This window comes from Chiloscyllium punctatum, chromosome 8 (assembly GCF_047496795.1).
Source record: "Chiloscyllium punctatum isolate Juve2018m chromosome 8, sChiPun1.3, whole genome shotgun sequence".
Lineage (NCBI taxonomy): Eukaryota > Metazoa > Chordata > Chondrichthyes > Orectolobiformes > Hemiscylliidae > Chiloscyllium > Chiloscyllium punctatum.
Genome location: NC_092746.1, coordinates 22,797,226 through 22,810,818, shown reverse-complemented (window position 1 = coordinate 22,810,818; position 13,593 = coordinate 22,797,226). Strand labels below are relative to the sequence as shown.

The 13,593-nt window shown below is 41.7% G+C and overlaps 1 protein-coding gene across 1 annotated transcript in view; it reads right to left on the bottom strand.

Annotated features, from left to right (window-relative positions):
* nek10 (NIMA-related kinase 10) overlaps nt 1–13,593 on the bottom strand; it is a 235,924-nt gene that overhangs the window by 125,210 nt on the left and 97,121 nt on the right. The window contains exons 12-14 of the mRNA XM_072575222.1: nt 8,113–8,337; nt 6,404–6,543; nt 1,974–2,035 (exon numbers count right to left, since the gene is read on the bottom strand). Of these exons, the coding sequence (XP_072431323.1) occupies nt 1,974–2,035; nt 6,404–6,543; nt 8,113–8,337 (427 nt within the window). The remainder of the gene's footprint in view (nt 1–1,973; nt 2,036–6,403; nt 6,544–8,112; nt 8,338–13,593) is intronic.

The window sequence follows — 13,593 nt, the reverse complement described above, 5'->3', positions numbered from 1 at the left end:
ACCAACCCCTTTCCTCTAATCCCGAACTCCCTTTCTGGTTTTCCAATTTCAGCCATCCAAAACTGATGCATACTCAGCCACATTATCTGCAGGGGAAGAGGGGAAGCAATGCTGATGAAGACGATGCATTATTAAATTGACACAAACTCAATAACATAGTGGGTAGCATAGAATTTGGATCTAAACATAATGAACCACTGGATACAAATTGGCTGTAGATACCCTATGAAAAAGGATGTTTAGTCTGCCAGCTTATCAGAGAGTGAGGCTGAAGACAGGATCCTCTGCAGAGGACTCAGGTGAGGACCTCAATAACATGGCATACAGAAACACACTGAAGAGCATGCGTACCAAGATTCTAGGTGCATTGATTGGCGTATTTAGATCAACTCATCAAAGTCAAGGATATAGAGGAATTCTGGGCTAAGTTGGCAGAGGCATATGTTTTGTTCACAGCCTATATTCCATCGTACTGCAGATCCAGAGGCACTGCAACTGTCTTACTGGACAGGTCACCTCTGCTCACTATTCCTGTAAAATCATGAACTTACTATAATTACTCCAAAAACATTCCAGTTTGTTTTCAGAGATTTTGTTATGTCTGTTCTGAGGTTACAAATGTGGCTGCAGCCAGTGGGAGATTTCAAAGAGAATGTCCACAGACTTCTCATATATTGTTCAAATAAGCAAGGTTCTCCTTGAGTACCTTGAGCAATTACAGACTCCTGCTGATATCTTCTCAACTCAATCATTTCTTTCATTTTCCTGCTTTAGTCTATCCAGTCGCCAAGTCATGCTTTATTCCGAGGGGAATACTTCTTAACTCCTAACTGTGTCTGGGAACAATTGGTTTGTGGAAAAATCTTGGAAAAAGCAAAGGTCCTTTTGCACTGGTATACTTTTGCATTGAAATAAACATTAAGAAATAACAAAAGACATAGAATCATAGTGCCAGACAAAATAACTCAACTAGTAACTAACCTATATGATCCTTTTAAACAATGTTGTTGAGGGTAGATGTTCTTTAGTACTGTTCAAGGTTAAAACAATGAGTTCTAAAATGGAACCCTGGAGTCAAATCACATGCATGCTGAATTATATCATGAAATATCCGTTTCCCATACTTTCAGTAGATATTTATGTTTCGTGTGTTAATTCATGCACCAGTATGGAGTCCTGACCTACAAATGGATGTGTGCAACGCAGTTATCGATTTCGAACTCTCAGGGATCTCATTATGCCCAAAAAATGTGCACAACAGAATTCAATTTCTTCCTCCTAATTCTATGCTCCCAAATGTTATTTATAAGGTTATTAATTATTCTGGTGTTTTCTATGAACGTTTTGCAGATAATTCTGTGTAAATTCTAGATAGGTAATCCAAAAAACCCCAAATATTTGTAGTATAATTTCTGCAAGCTTTTTTTTCCTTAAAAATGTCTGCTGCACAGATCCATAAGTGGCAGTGACTTCTGCACGCAGATAACAATGCGTCAGCACACCAATCAGCAACGTGGGACCCCCAAGCTGCTGCACGGTTGCCCAGCCAGGCCGCTTAGTGGGAACATTGTCTGCAATTTACATCCTGGAGGTAGTCAAGAAATTTAAGATAAGCCTCATCCAGCCCATCTGGTTCACTCATTATATTCAAGTCTCCATCCTAAGTAATAAGCTAATAGTAATGCTAATTCCATTACATCTCCGATTCTTACTATCTTGAAACAGCCATTTTGTTGCAGTCAATATACTCTTCCTCCTGTAAATATCAACCTAAAGAATTCACTCCACTTTTCAGCTTTGCCCACATCTTCATTAAACTTACCACAATTTCAGAAGCCAGCAGTTTTGTATTCCTCTTTTTTAAAATTTATTTTCTCTCGTTATTACTATACAGTTCAAGAAGTTTTGACTTTGATTGAAAGCAATATTTATTTTAGAAAATAATAACTGATCTTCATTTTCAGCATACCAACCTGTACAACCTGTTGAGCATTTGTATCATTAAGTACCAGCTCAGTGATACCAGCACAACATGCTGAAACGACAAAAGAAGTCAGTAAGGAACTAACATTTGATACAGAATTACAAACAAATTTGACATATCAAGTATTTCAAGTAACAATGCCCCAGCAAAGAATGGTCTACATTTCTGGAACATGTTCCAGACTACTATTATTGTTAATAATTTAACACATTTAGCAGTATTTACTATGGCTTACCATTTAAGGAATATGTTTCATTTCTCAGGAAGTGTCATGGTGCACATAATGGGTGGTTTACAGAAAGTAGTAAAAATAATTAAATTATGACATTGTCAGAGTTAACAGGACAGATGCTAATCGCAGAGTCGTGGAGTTTTTACAGGATGTAACAAGGCTGTTTGGCCCATTGCATCATCAAATATCCCTCTGTTCTAAACCCATTTTTCAGCACTTAGCCCATAGCCTTGCACACTATAGTATTTCAAGCTCTCATCTAAGTAGTTCTCAAATGTCTTGATGATTCCTGTCTCTATCACTCTTTCAGGCAGTTAGTTTTAGATGGCCACAACAATCTGGGTGAATTTTTTTATTTCTTAAATCCCCTCTAAAATTCTGCTCATTACCTTAAAACCGCATCTGTTGATAAGTGACCCTTCTACTAAGGGGAAATGTTTGCCCCCCACCCCCACCATATAGCTTGCCTACACCCCACAGAAATTCATACATCTCAATCAGTTTCCCCCTCAGCCTTCCCTGCTCTAACAAAACCAGCCTGTCCAGTCTCTTTTCATAGCCGAATCACTCCAGCCCATGCAACATCTAGTTAAATCTCTTCTGTATCCTCTCTAGTGAAATCACATCCTCCCTGCAGTGTGATGACTTGAACTGCACACATTACTCCAGGAATGGTTTAGCTGATTTTATACACAGCTCAATCATAACTTCTATCACCTATCCAGAGATTGCAATCATTGAGGTCCTGCTATTTTACTTGCTACCTTAGTCCCCAAATTCTTGTTGGGGACCTCATCCCTTTTTCTACTAATATCATTAGTCCCAGATCATTACACATAGATGCAGCAGTGCTCCTGTCTGGATGGCCCAGACATATTGTGGGTCTTCTTGATAGAAGCAAGTGGAAACTACTTGGCTTCAACTTCCAAGGGGTGGAGAGAATAAGCAGGATGGACAAGGAAACCCCCAGCCACGGCTGGAGTGTCATGAGACGAGCTGTCTGAGAGGTGCGCATATGGTTTCTTTTCTTGCTAGGTGCTTTCATGGTACTGGATTAGTGGTACTGGAAGAGCACAGCAGTTCAGGCAGCATCCAACGAGCAGCGAAATCGACGTTTCGGGCAAAAGCCCTTCATCAGGAATAAAGGCAGTGAGCCTGAAGCATGGAGAGATAAGCTAGAGGAGGGTGGGGGTTGGGAGAGAGTAGCATAGAGTACAATGGGTGAGTGGGGGAGGAGATGAAGGTGATAGGTCAAGGAGGAGAGGGTGGAGTGGATAGGTGGAAAAGAAGATAGGCAGGTCGGACAAGTCAAGGAGACAGTAACTGAGCTGGAAGTTTGAAACTAGGATGAGGTGGGGGAAGGGGAAATGAGGAAGCTGTTGAAGTCCACATTGATGCCCTGGGGTTGAAGTGTTCCAAGGCGGAAGATGAGGTGTTCTTCCTCCAGGCGTCTGGTGGTGAGGGAGCGGCGGTGAAGGAGGCCCAGGACCTCCATGTCCTCGGCAGAGTGGGAGGGGGAGTTGAAATGTTGGGCCACGGGGCGGTTTGGTTGATTGGTGCAGGTGTCTCGGAGATGTTCCCTAAAGCGCTCTGCTAGGAGGCGCCCAGTCTCCCCAATGTAGAGGAGACCACATCGGAAGCAACGGATACAATAAATGATATTGGTGGATGTGCAGGTGAAACTTTGATGGATGTGGAAGGCTCCTTTAGGGCCTTGGATAGAGATGAGGGAGGAGGTGTGGGCACAGGTTTTACAGTTCCTGCAGTGGCAGGGGAAAGTGCCAGAATGGGAGGGTGGGTCGTAGGGGGGTGTGGACCTGACCAGGTAGTCACGGAGGGAACGGTCTTTGCGGAAGGCGGAAAGGGGTGGGGAGAGAAATATATCCCTGGTGGTGGGGTCTTTTTGGAGGTGGCGGAAATGTCGGTGGATGATTTGGTTGATGCGAAGGTTTGTAGGGTGGAAGGTGAGCACCAGGGGCGTTCTGTCCTTGTTACGGTTGGAGGGGTGGGGTCTGAGGGCGGAGGTGCGGGATGTGGACGAGATGCGTTGGAGGGCATCTTTAACCACGTGGGAAGGGAAATTGCGGTCTCTAAAGAAGGAGGCCATCTGGTGTGTCCTATGGTGGAACTGGTCCTCCTGGGAGCAGATACGGCAGAGGCGGAGAAATTGGGAATACGGGATGGCATTTTTGCAAGAGATAGGGTGGGAAGAGGGGTAATCCAGGTAGCTATGGGAGTCAGTGGGTTTGGGCGCCTCCTAGCAGAGCGCTTTAGGGAACATCTCCGAGACACCCGCACCAATCAACCAAACCGCCCCGTGGCCCAACATTTCAACTCCCCCTCCCACTCTGCCAAGGACATGGAGGTCCTGGGCCTCCTTCACCGCCGCTCCCTCACCACCAGATGCCTGGAGGAAGAATGCCTCATCTTCCGCCTCGGAACACTTCAACCCTAGGGCATCAATGTGGACTTCAACAGCTTTCTCATTTCCCCTTCCCCCACCTCATTCTAGTTTCAAACTTCCAGCTCAGTTACTGTCTCCTTGACTTGTCCGACCTGCCTATCTTCTTTTCCACCTATCCATTCCACCCTCTCCTCCTTGACCTATCACCTTCATCTCCTCCCCCACTCACCCATTGTACTCTATGCTATTCTCTCCCAACCCCCACCCTCCTCTAGCTTATCTCTCCATGCTTCAGGCTCACTGCCTTTATTCCTGATGAAGGGCTTTTGCCCGAAATGTCGATTTCGCTGCTCGTTGGCCGCTGCCTGAACTGCTGTGCTCTTCCAGCACCACTAATCCAGTATTTGGTTTTCAGCATCTGCAGTTATTGTTTTTACCTTGCTTTCATGGTACTGCCCGGTCTTCTTCTGAATAAGGAGCAATGTTGGATAACTTCCTGCCTGAAGCTGAACAAGTGCCTTATCTCTGGTAATTGTCTGACGACCAGCACCTTTAGCTTTTCTTCTTTCGGCCAGTTGCGGAGCTGTCACAGTGAGATGCTACCAGTTTATGTTCCCAAACTGTCTAAAGCTGTCAGAGTCTCAGTACCTTCAATGGTGGGAGTGCAGGAGACAGCCTTGCCAACCTTTTCTCTAACACCTCAGTACTCTTACCTTAAGAGTTTCTGAAAGTTTCTTTCCTGACAGCCTGTGAAGAGTTTATTGTCAGGCATCCTGCTAGTCATCTGAGTCCTTTCCTGAGTGAGCTGAAAATGAGTGACCTGGCTGTTAGTACTGGTGCAGATGGAGAATAGGTGGTGCAGTGTCTGTTGTGAGTGAGTAGGCATTGCATAGGCAATGCAGTGTTAGTGTTGTGGGAGATTGAAGATTGAGAGTGAATGAGAGAAGATGTTGAATGCAATTGTTAGGTTGGCAGAGAATGAGCCTTAGTGAGACATAGGTTCAGTAGCAGAGATTGAGTGTGAGATAGCTGAGAGAAGAGTGTGCTACTTACCCTGGTGGAGCACAGAAGGTCACTGACTTTCTTGCAGAAATACTGGCCATTTTTCTGCACCATAGAGACTGCATTGACCCAGGTGGCAATCTGAGACCAGGCTACTAGAGTCTGATGCTGTGGCTTTCTCTGCCTGTCCACCAAAAAGAGGAGGTCCGCCTTTTGCACCACCCCATCTCCCAGCATCTCCAGGTCTCTTTTGGAGAATCACATTGTCACCTTCCTCTTTGCCACCATCTTCCCACTATGTCCAAGACCATGCAGAGCGGCTTCAAAAAGCCAGCTCATCCGGGTGCACAGTAGCCTTTTAAATATGGCGCAGATACCAAGGATGCTGGTCTTTCACCAAATATTCAATAAGCAGTGAGTTCTTCCAGGAATGGCATGTGTTAAGATGGAAATAAAATCAGACATGAAGGATGCCATCTGGATGAGATAGGAAGTTAATGAGACAAGTTTGGTCAGATACTGAGAGAAATTTTGTAATTTTCACTTATGCAAAAAAAAATGATTCTGTTCTTTGTGTTTGGCTCCTCACTGCTACAAATGACTAAACTATATTTTTGTGGAAAGAGGTGCAGCCTCATGATGAAAAGAACATAAATCTTTATTGTAGCCAAATGGGGAGAATGAAAAGAGAGGAGCTGATTCACCCTCCTTACCCAATTGGAAGAGTGTCAATAGTTATAATCCTTATGCTAGATCTCCAGTTCAATGGAAAATACTATACCTTCTTGCAAAGATAATGTATTCTCTTGAATTTCTTGTATGCTCAGTTTCTCAGACAGCTGAAGTTGTTGAATTCTTCCTGAAGCATTAGCACTAGACAAACTTCCAATTGAAGAACGATCAGATACAAAATTTCTATCTCTAAAAATACACAAAAAAGAGATTTCTATAAAGTAAAGAACACATATGGACATGAGAAGAATATGAATCAATTTCAGTATAATTTGACTATTATAGTTGCTAACTGTTTGTAACACGATGGAAAGATATTAGATATCTTATTCCATACTCACAATAATAATGTCACCAAATAGAACCTTTACACTGTGTACATAATCGTTTCATAGCAGAAAACCAAAATCATGAGTTAAGGTAACAGAATGGATTGGATCTAGTATAACTGTACTCTTCTATCAAATGACACACAAAATATTACTAAACATCTTGTACAACTAGCTTCAAATTTGATTGATTTTGTGAACCTTTGACCCATATACCAATTATGCAATGTAGAAAAGGATCTTAAATCAAAAGGTATTTTTAAAAATTATGTTGGATCATGTCATGGAGGAACAGATTCAACATAAAATAGCACAAAGGGTTCCTCCAAAGAGAAATTTGACATTATAAAATAAACCACAAGAAGCAGCAAAGTTACTTCATGCATGGTGTAAATGACTTTCCAATGCTAGGGGAAATGCTTATAATTTTAAGGCAACCGCTGATGATGACACAAAAAATCTGCAGAGGGATATGGACAGGTTAGGTCAATGGGTAAAAATGTGGCTGATGGAATCTAAAGTGGGAAAATGTGATGTGATACACATTGGCAGGAAAGATAGAGGAGTTGAATATCACTTAAATGGAGAAAGGCTGCAGAAAGCTACAGAATAGGGGCTTGGGTGTCCTCATCCATGAATCACTGAAAGCTAACATCCAAGTTCAGCTGGTAATAGGGATCTATTTCAAAAGGGAATGGAATTCAGAAATAGGGAGGTTTTGTTAAAATGCGCTAGTCAGACTCCAGCTTTAATACTGTGATCAGTTTTGGGTCACTTAACTAAGGAGGGATACTGGCAGTGGAGGGAGTCCATAGAAGATTCACTAGGTTGATATCAGATAGGGAGGGACAGTTTTATGAAGAGAAATTCAATTGGTTGCGGCTGTGCTTGTTGGAATTCAGAAGAATGAGAGGTGCCCTTATTGAAATAAACAAGATTCATGGGGACTTGAAGGGTTGATGTGAAAAGGTTGCTTCCCGTTATGGGAGAGTCTTGGGCCAGAGGGCATAATAAAGAAATCACATATTTAAGACAAGAGACAAGGAGGAATTTCTTCTCTCGGCGAGTAGTGAATCTGTGGAATTCTTTACCTCTTGCTGAGGCTTAATGTATGTTAAGGCTGAGACAAATAGATTTTTAATCAGTAGGGGAATAAAGAGCTATGGGGAAAGGCAAGAAATGAAGTTCAGGATTATAAGATCAGCCATGATCTCATGGATTGGCCTGCTCTGCTCCTACATCTTATGGTCTTACCTGAAGTTACCTGTAATTGCAGAATGCCCATTCCTATATTTCCAAAGCCCTTAATTGGCTTAATGTTTACAGGTGTTCCTAAATTATACAATCAGATTGCATTTTTCAGATAGCCAAAATGAAAGATTAAAATTAAATGGTGCTTCACTATGTTTATTATTTTCTTTATACTCACCCTTGTAGAATGTGAAGGAGTTGTTGGATGCCTCCCCACAATCGAATCTCAGTGCTGGTATCCGGATCCTCACACAGCTGAACTAGAATCCATACAATACTCCATAGCAATTTGAGATGGTCAGAATGCAGCAAACTAAGCAGAATGGGAATTCCTTCATAAATCTTCACCTGTTCTCTCACTTGAGAGTCTGCACATAGTAGACGAAGCAGCTCAGCAGTCATTCTGTAAACGTCATTAACATTTAGGAAACCAAGCATAAATAACCTTATGCTTCCAGTAAAGAGACAGAATTAAAGTTATCGACTTTTTATTCCTGTATAGCTGAAATCCCCAAATATTAGTGTTACTGTAATCACTGACAACTTCCACTAATCAACAAAAATGTTTTTCACAATCAAATCATCACAAAGACAATGCAATCTATGTATACAGCACACTAGAATTTGGGGAAAGAGCAGATCAAGCTGCATTTATCCGTCTTTTATCGCTCATAAAAATTTCCACTTGATGCTCAGGTTCACTTAACATTTTTTACCTCAAATAAATTTCTGGAAATACTCAACGGTTTATGACACTATTTGGGGAGAGCGACTCAGATGCGAACATTTCAAGCCAAAGAGCTCTCTTCAGGAATGGGAATAGTTAATTTGTAACTATATTTAGCAAAGGGGTAGGTGGGACAAAGACAAAGGAAAGTTTCTGTGATGGTTGAAAGACTGGAGCGATGTCTTTACAGAATGTGGATTTTGCAAGCTGGGTCAATTCCTAGTTGCCTTTGAGAAGATGGTGATGAGCTAACTTCTTAAACCATTGCAGTCCATTTGGTGCAGACAGACCCATAATGTTTAAGGATGGATACAAGGATTTTTACACAGTGACATTGAAGGAATGGTGATATGTTTCCAAATATGGATGGTGACTGGCTTAGAAGTGGGGGATAAAAAGATTTCCCAGAAGTGCTGTTGTAGAAAGTTGCAGTATCAGAACAGATAAGAGAGAAGAATCAGGAGTGTAATCCTTACAAGGTAAAGGAAGTGTGGTCAGGGTAGCAGTGGAATTTAATGGGCTTATAATGAATATTAATTGATATCCTATTTTCCAAGTCTTTTTCGTTCTTGTAAGCTAACTTTTCTGTCATGTCATTTCAGCTTGAGGACATTTCTGCATGAGTTCCTCAGGGTAGTGTCTTAGGCCAAACCATTGTCAGCTGTTTCATTAAAGATCATCCTTCCATGATAAGGTCAGATACGGGATCTTCACTGGTGATTGCACCATTTTCAGCACCATTCATTACTTCTCAGATATTGAAGCAGTCCATGTCTAAATGCAGCAAGACCTGGACAAGATCCAGGCTGAGATTAACAAATGGCAAGTAACATTTGAACCACACAAGTGCCAGGCAATAGTCATCTCCAGGAGGTAACAGCATCCAAAAATGTCACTACATCCAGCCCTGAAGGACAGCTATAATGCGTACCACCTACAAGGTGCACAAGGTTCTTTAGATAGCACCTTCCACTCCCATGACCACTACCATCTCTAAGGAAAAGAGGAACAGATACATGGGAATACCACTACCTGCAAATTCACTTCCATGTAAAGAGGTCCTTCAGCCCATCAGAGCTGTTTAGGCTGTCAAACATCTAGAAATTCTAATCCGCTTCCCAGCACTTGTCCTGTTGTCTTGTATGCTATGACATTTCAAGCTCTCATTTAAACAGTGCTTAACTGTCTTGAGGATCCTCATACCCACCACCCTTTTAGGCAGTGAGTTCCAGATATGAACAAGCACTTAGGTGGAAATACCTTTCTCAAATCCCCTGTAAACCTCTTGCTCCTTAATTTAAAATTAGTCCTCCTGGTTTTTGACCTTCCTTTTAAGGGGAAAGGTTTCTCCCTATTTATCTTGTCGATGACCCTTCTTCCCGTGCCACCTTCCATGCAAATGCTAGAATGTAGCTCTTGCCCTTTTACCTCTTATTTTCACCATCCAAAGCAATAAGACTCCTTCCATGTGAAATAGTGCACTATTTTCAATCTAGATTACTGTATTCAATGGGGAAAGCAAATGCACATTGGGTGATTACTTTGTGGAACATCACTGTTCAGTCTCCATGCATGACTCCAAGCTTCTATTGCCATGTTATTTTAATTCCCTACTTTACTCTAACACTGATGTCTCTGTTCTTGGCCAACTGCACTGTTCCACTGAAGGTCAACTTAAGACGTTTTACAGCACTCCAGATTCAACAATTTCAGTCTATAATTTCTATCCATGCTTGTTTTCTTCTTATATTGGTTTTCTTCGTATTGTTTTCAGCCAGTAGCATACCTGCTCTTTGTTCCTTAGCGTAGTTCTTGCACAAATGCAATACTCTTTGGTCCTAGAAAACTAACTCTTCTGTCATTCATCTCTTTTTCCCCTAACACATAACCTTTTTTTGTCCTTGCACTACCAAACGTTGTTCAATACTGTTTGATTTTGCACTACAAACCACAGGTGGGTCATGGTTTGTATAGAGTGCTGTAAGCAATCATCCTCTCTTGATATTTCTATTCAACCTGGTCAGATATGTTAATAGACATGTTTGGAGCAGGTGAGACTTGAACCCAGGTCTTCTGACTCAGAGGTAGGGACACTACCGTTGTGACACAAATATCCTCCTCAACCTCTTTCCTAATCTGAGTCTAATGGGCTATCTCATTAAGAGGGTAGAGGAATGTTGAGACTTACTGAGAATAGGCACTTGTTTCACACAACAAGATGCTGTTTATTCTCTGATAGCAACACATACAATTAGGCATAATTACAAAAGCTCTCAGAACCAGAGATGGCACAAATCTCCATCAGGGCCTTGTGCTACACAGCTTCCTCTCCACCCAAAGACTGTACAATGTCATTACAGTGGGTGGAGCATAATGCAAATTCATTGAGTCATAAACTTTTTCTCCCATGTAAAGAGATCTTTCAGCCTATCAGAGCTGTGTCAGCTGTCAAATATCTAGAAATTCTAATCCGTTTCCCAGCACTTGTCCTGTTGTTATTTATGCTATGACATTTCAAGCTCTCATTTAAACAGTGCTTAACCATCTTGAGGATCTTCATCTTTACCACCCTTTTAGGCAGTGAGTTCCAGATACAAACAAGCACTTAGTTGGAAATACCTTTCTCAAATCCCCTCTAAACCTCTTGCTCTTTACTTTAAAATTATGCCCCCTGGTTTTTGACCGTTCTTTTAAGGGGAAAGGTTTCTCCCTATTTATCTTGTCGATGAACCTCAGAATGTTGCTCACCTCCATCTGATTCCATCCTCAGCCTTCTCTGCTCTAAGAAAAATAATCCACACCTCTCCAGTTTCTCTTCATCCCTGCACAGCTCCAGGCCAAGCAACATGCTGATGATTCGCCACTACACCCTCTATATTGTAATCACATCCTTCCAATAGTGTGATGACCAAAAGACAATAAGATATAGGAATAGAATTAGGTCATTTTACCTATTGAGTTTGCTCTGGATTTTGATTAGGGCTGATATGTTTCTTAAGCCAATTCTCCTCTCTTCTCACTGTAACCCTTGGATCCCTTTCCCCAAACAAGAAATTAGCTATCCATGTCTTAAATATACTCAATGACATGGCCTCCACAGCCATCTGCAACAATGAGTTCCGCAGATTAACAACCACCTTATGGTTGAAGAAATTCCTTCTCATCTTCATTCTAAAAGATAGTCTCTTCATTCTGATCCTGTGTCCTCGAATGCTAGTCTCTCCTACTAGTGGAAACATTTTCTCCACGTCCACTCTGTACAGGCTTCCAGTGTTCTCTAAGTTTCAATGCAACCCGCACATCCTTCTAAACTCCATCATATACAGACCCAGAGTCCTCAAAGCTCCTCATCCAACAAGCCATTTATCCCCAGGATCATTTTTGTAGACCTCCTCTGGATCCACTTCAACGCCAGCACATCCTTCCTTAGGTATGGGACCAAAAACTGCTCACAATATTCCAAATGCGGTATGATCAGAGCCTTATGCAGCCTCAGCAGTATAACTCTGCTCTTGTATTCTAGCCCTCTTGAAATGAATGCTAACATTGCATTTGCCTTCTTCACTGCCACCTGAATCTGCATGTTAACCTTTAGAGAATCCTGAGCTAGGATTCCCAAGTCCCTCTGTGCTTCAGATTTCCAACGCAATAAATTTAGAAAATAGTGTACTCGATTCTTGCTACCAAAGTGTAAAAGCTCACACTTTCCTGCATTATCTTCCATTTGCTACTTCTTTGTCCACTTTCCTAGCTTGTCCAAGTACTTCTGCAGCCTACCCATTTCCTGAATACTACCTGTCCCTTGATCTATTTTTGTGTCATCTGCAAACTTAGCAACAATACACTCAGTTCCTTCATCCAGATCATTAACGTATAACGTGAATAGTTGTGGTCACAAAACAGATAGTAGTCCAGCTGTGGCCTAACAAATATTACATTATATTATATTACATTATGTTAAATATATAGCTTCAGTATTCAATTCTGTTGTATTCATTGCCTTGACTAATAAAAGCAAATATCCCATTCGTCTTCTTAACAACCATATCCACTGCTCTTTAAGGATCTATGGACATGCATACCAAGGTCCCTTTGATCCTCTGAACTGTGTAAGCTCCCACAATTCAACTTGCACTGGTAGCCAGTGGTAGTTTACAAAAGGATTCTGGCAGAGACTTAACATTGAGACTGGGAGCATAGTGAATGTAAGCATCTGGAGATTTATTGCAGAAGAGCAGGGCTTTAGATGATATTCCATCATTTGGCCTCTTTTGTGTCTTTATTGTATTCTGTGAACAAAACTGAATCAAATTACATGTTGACTCTGACCCTTTTGTTCATCAATCTGAATACATTGCCTGAGTAAAATGAGTTTATGTAGCAACAGGCTGAAGCATTCAAAACATGAACAACAAAGTCTTTCACACTTTGTCTATCCCAGTTAATATTGGGAAGTTGAAATCCTCTACTATTCAACATTAACTCTTTCAGAATCAATATCTTATACAATAAGAAATGTACCATATTTAACTTTTCCCAATTTTTATTGTCCCCAATTACTAATTATACTTTATCTCTACACATTGCTGTCTGCCTACTTGATTTAATTTGATTTGATTTATTGTTGTCACATTTAACTAAGTACAGTGAAAAGTTTTGTTTTGCGTGCCATACAAGCAGATCATAACATACAAGGCATACAGATCAAAGCTGAAAATGTGTTGCTGGAAAAGCGCAGCAGGTCAGGCAGCATCCAAGGAACAGGAGAATCGGCGTTTTTGGGCATCAGCCCTTCTTCAGGAATGAGGAAAGTGTGTCCAGCAGGCTAAGATAAAAGGTAGGGAGGAGGGACTTGGAGGAGGGACTTGGGGGAGGGGCGTTGGGAATGCGATAGGTGGAGGGAGGTCAAGGTGAGGGTGATAGGCTGGAGTG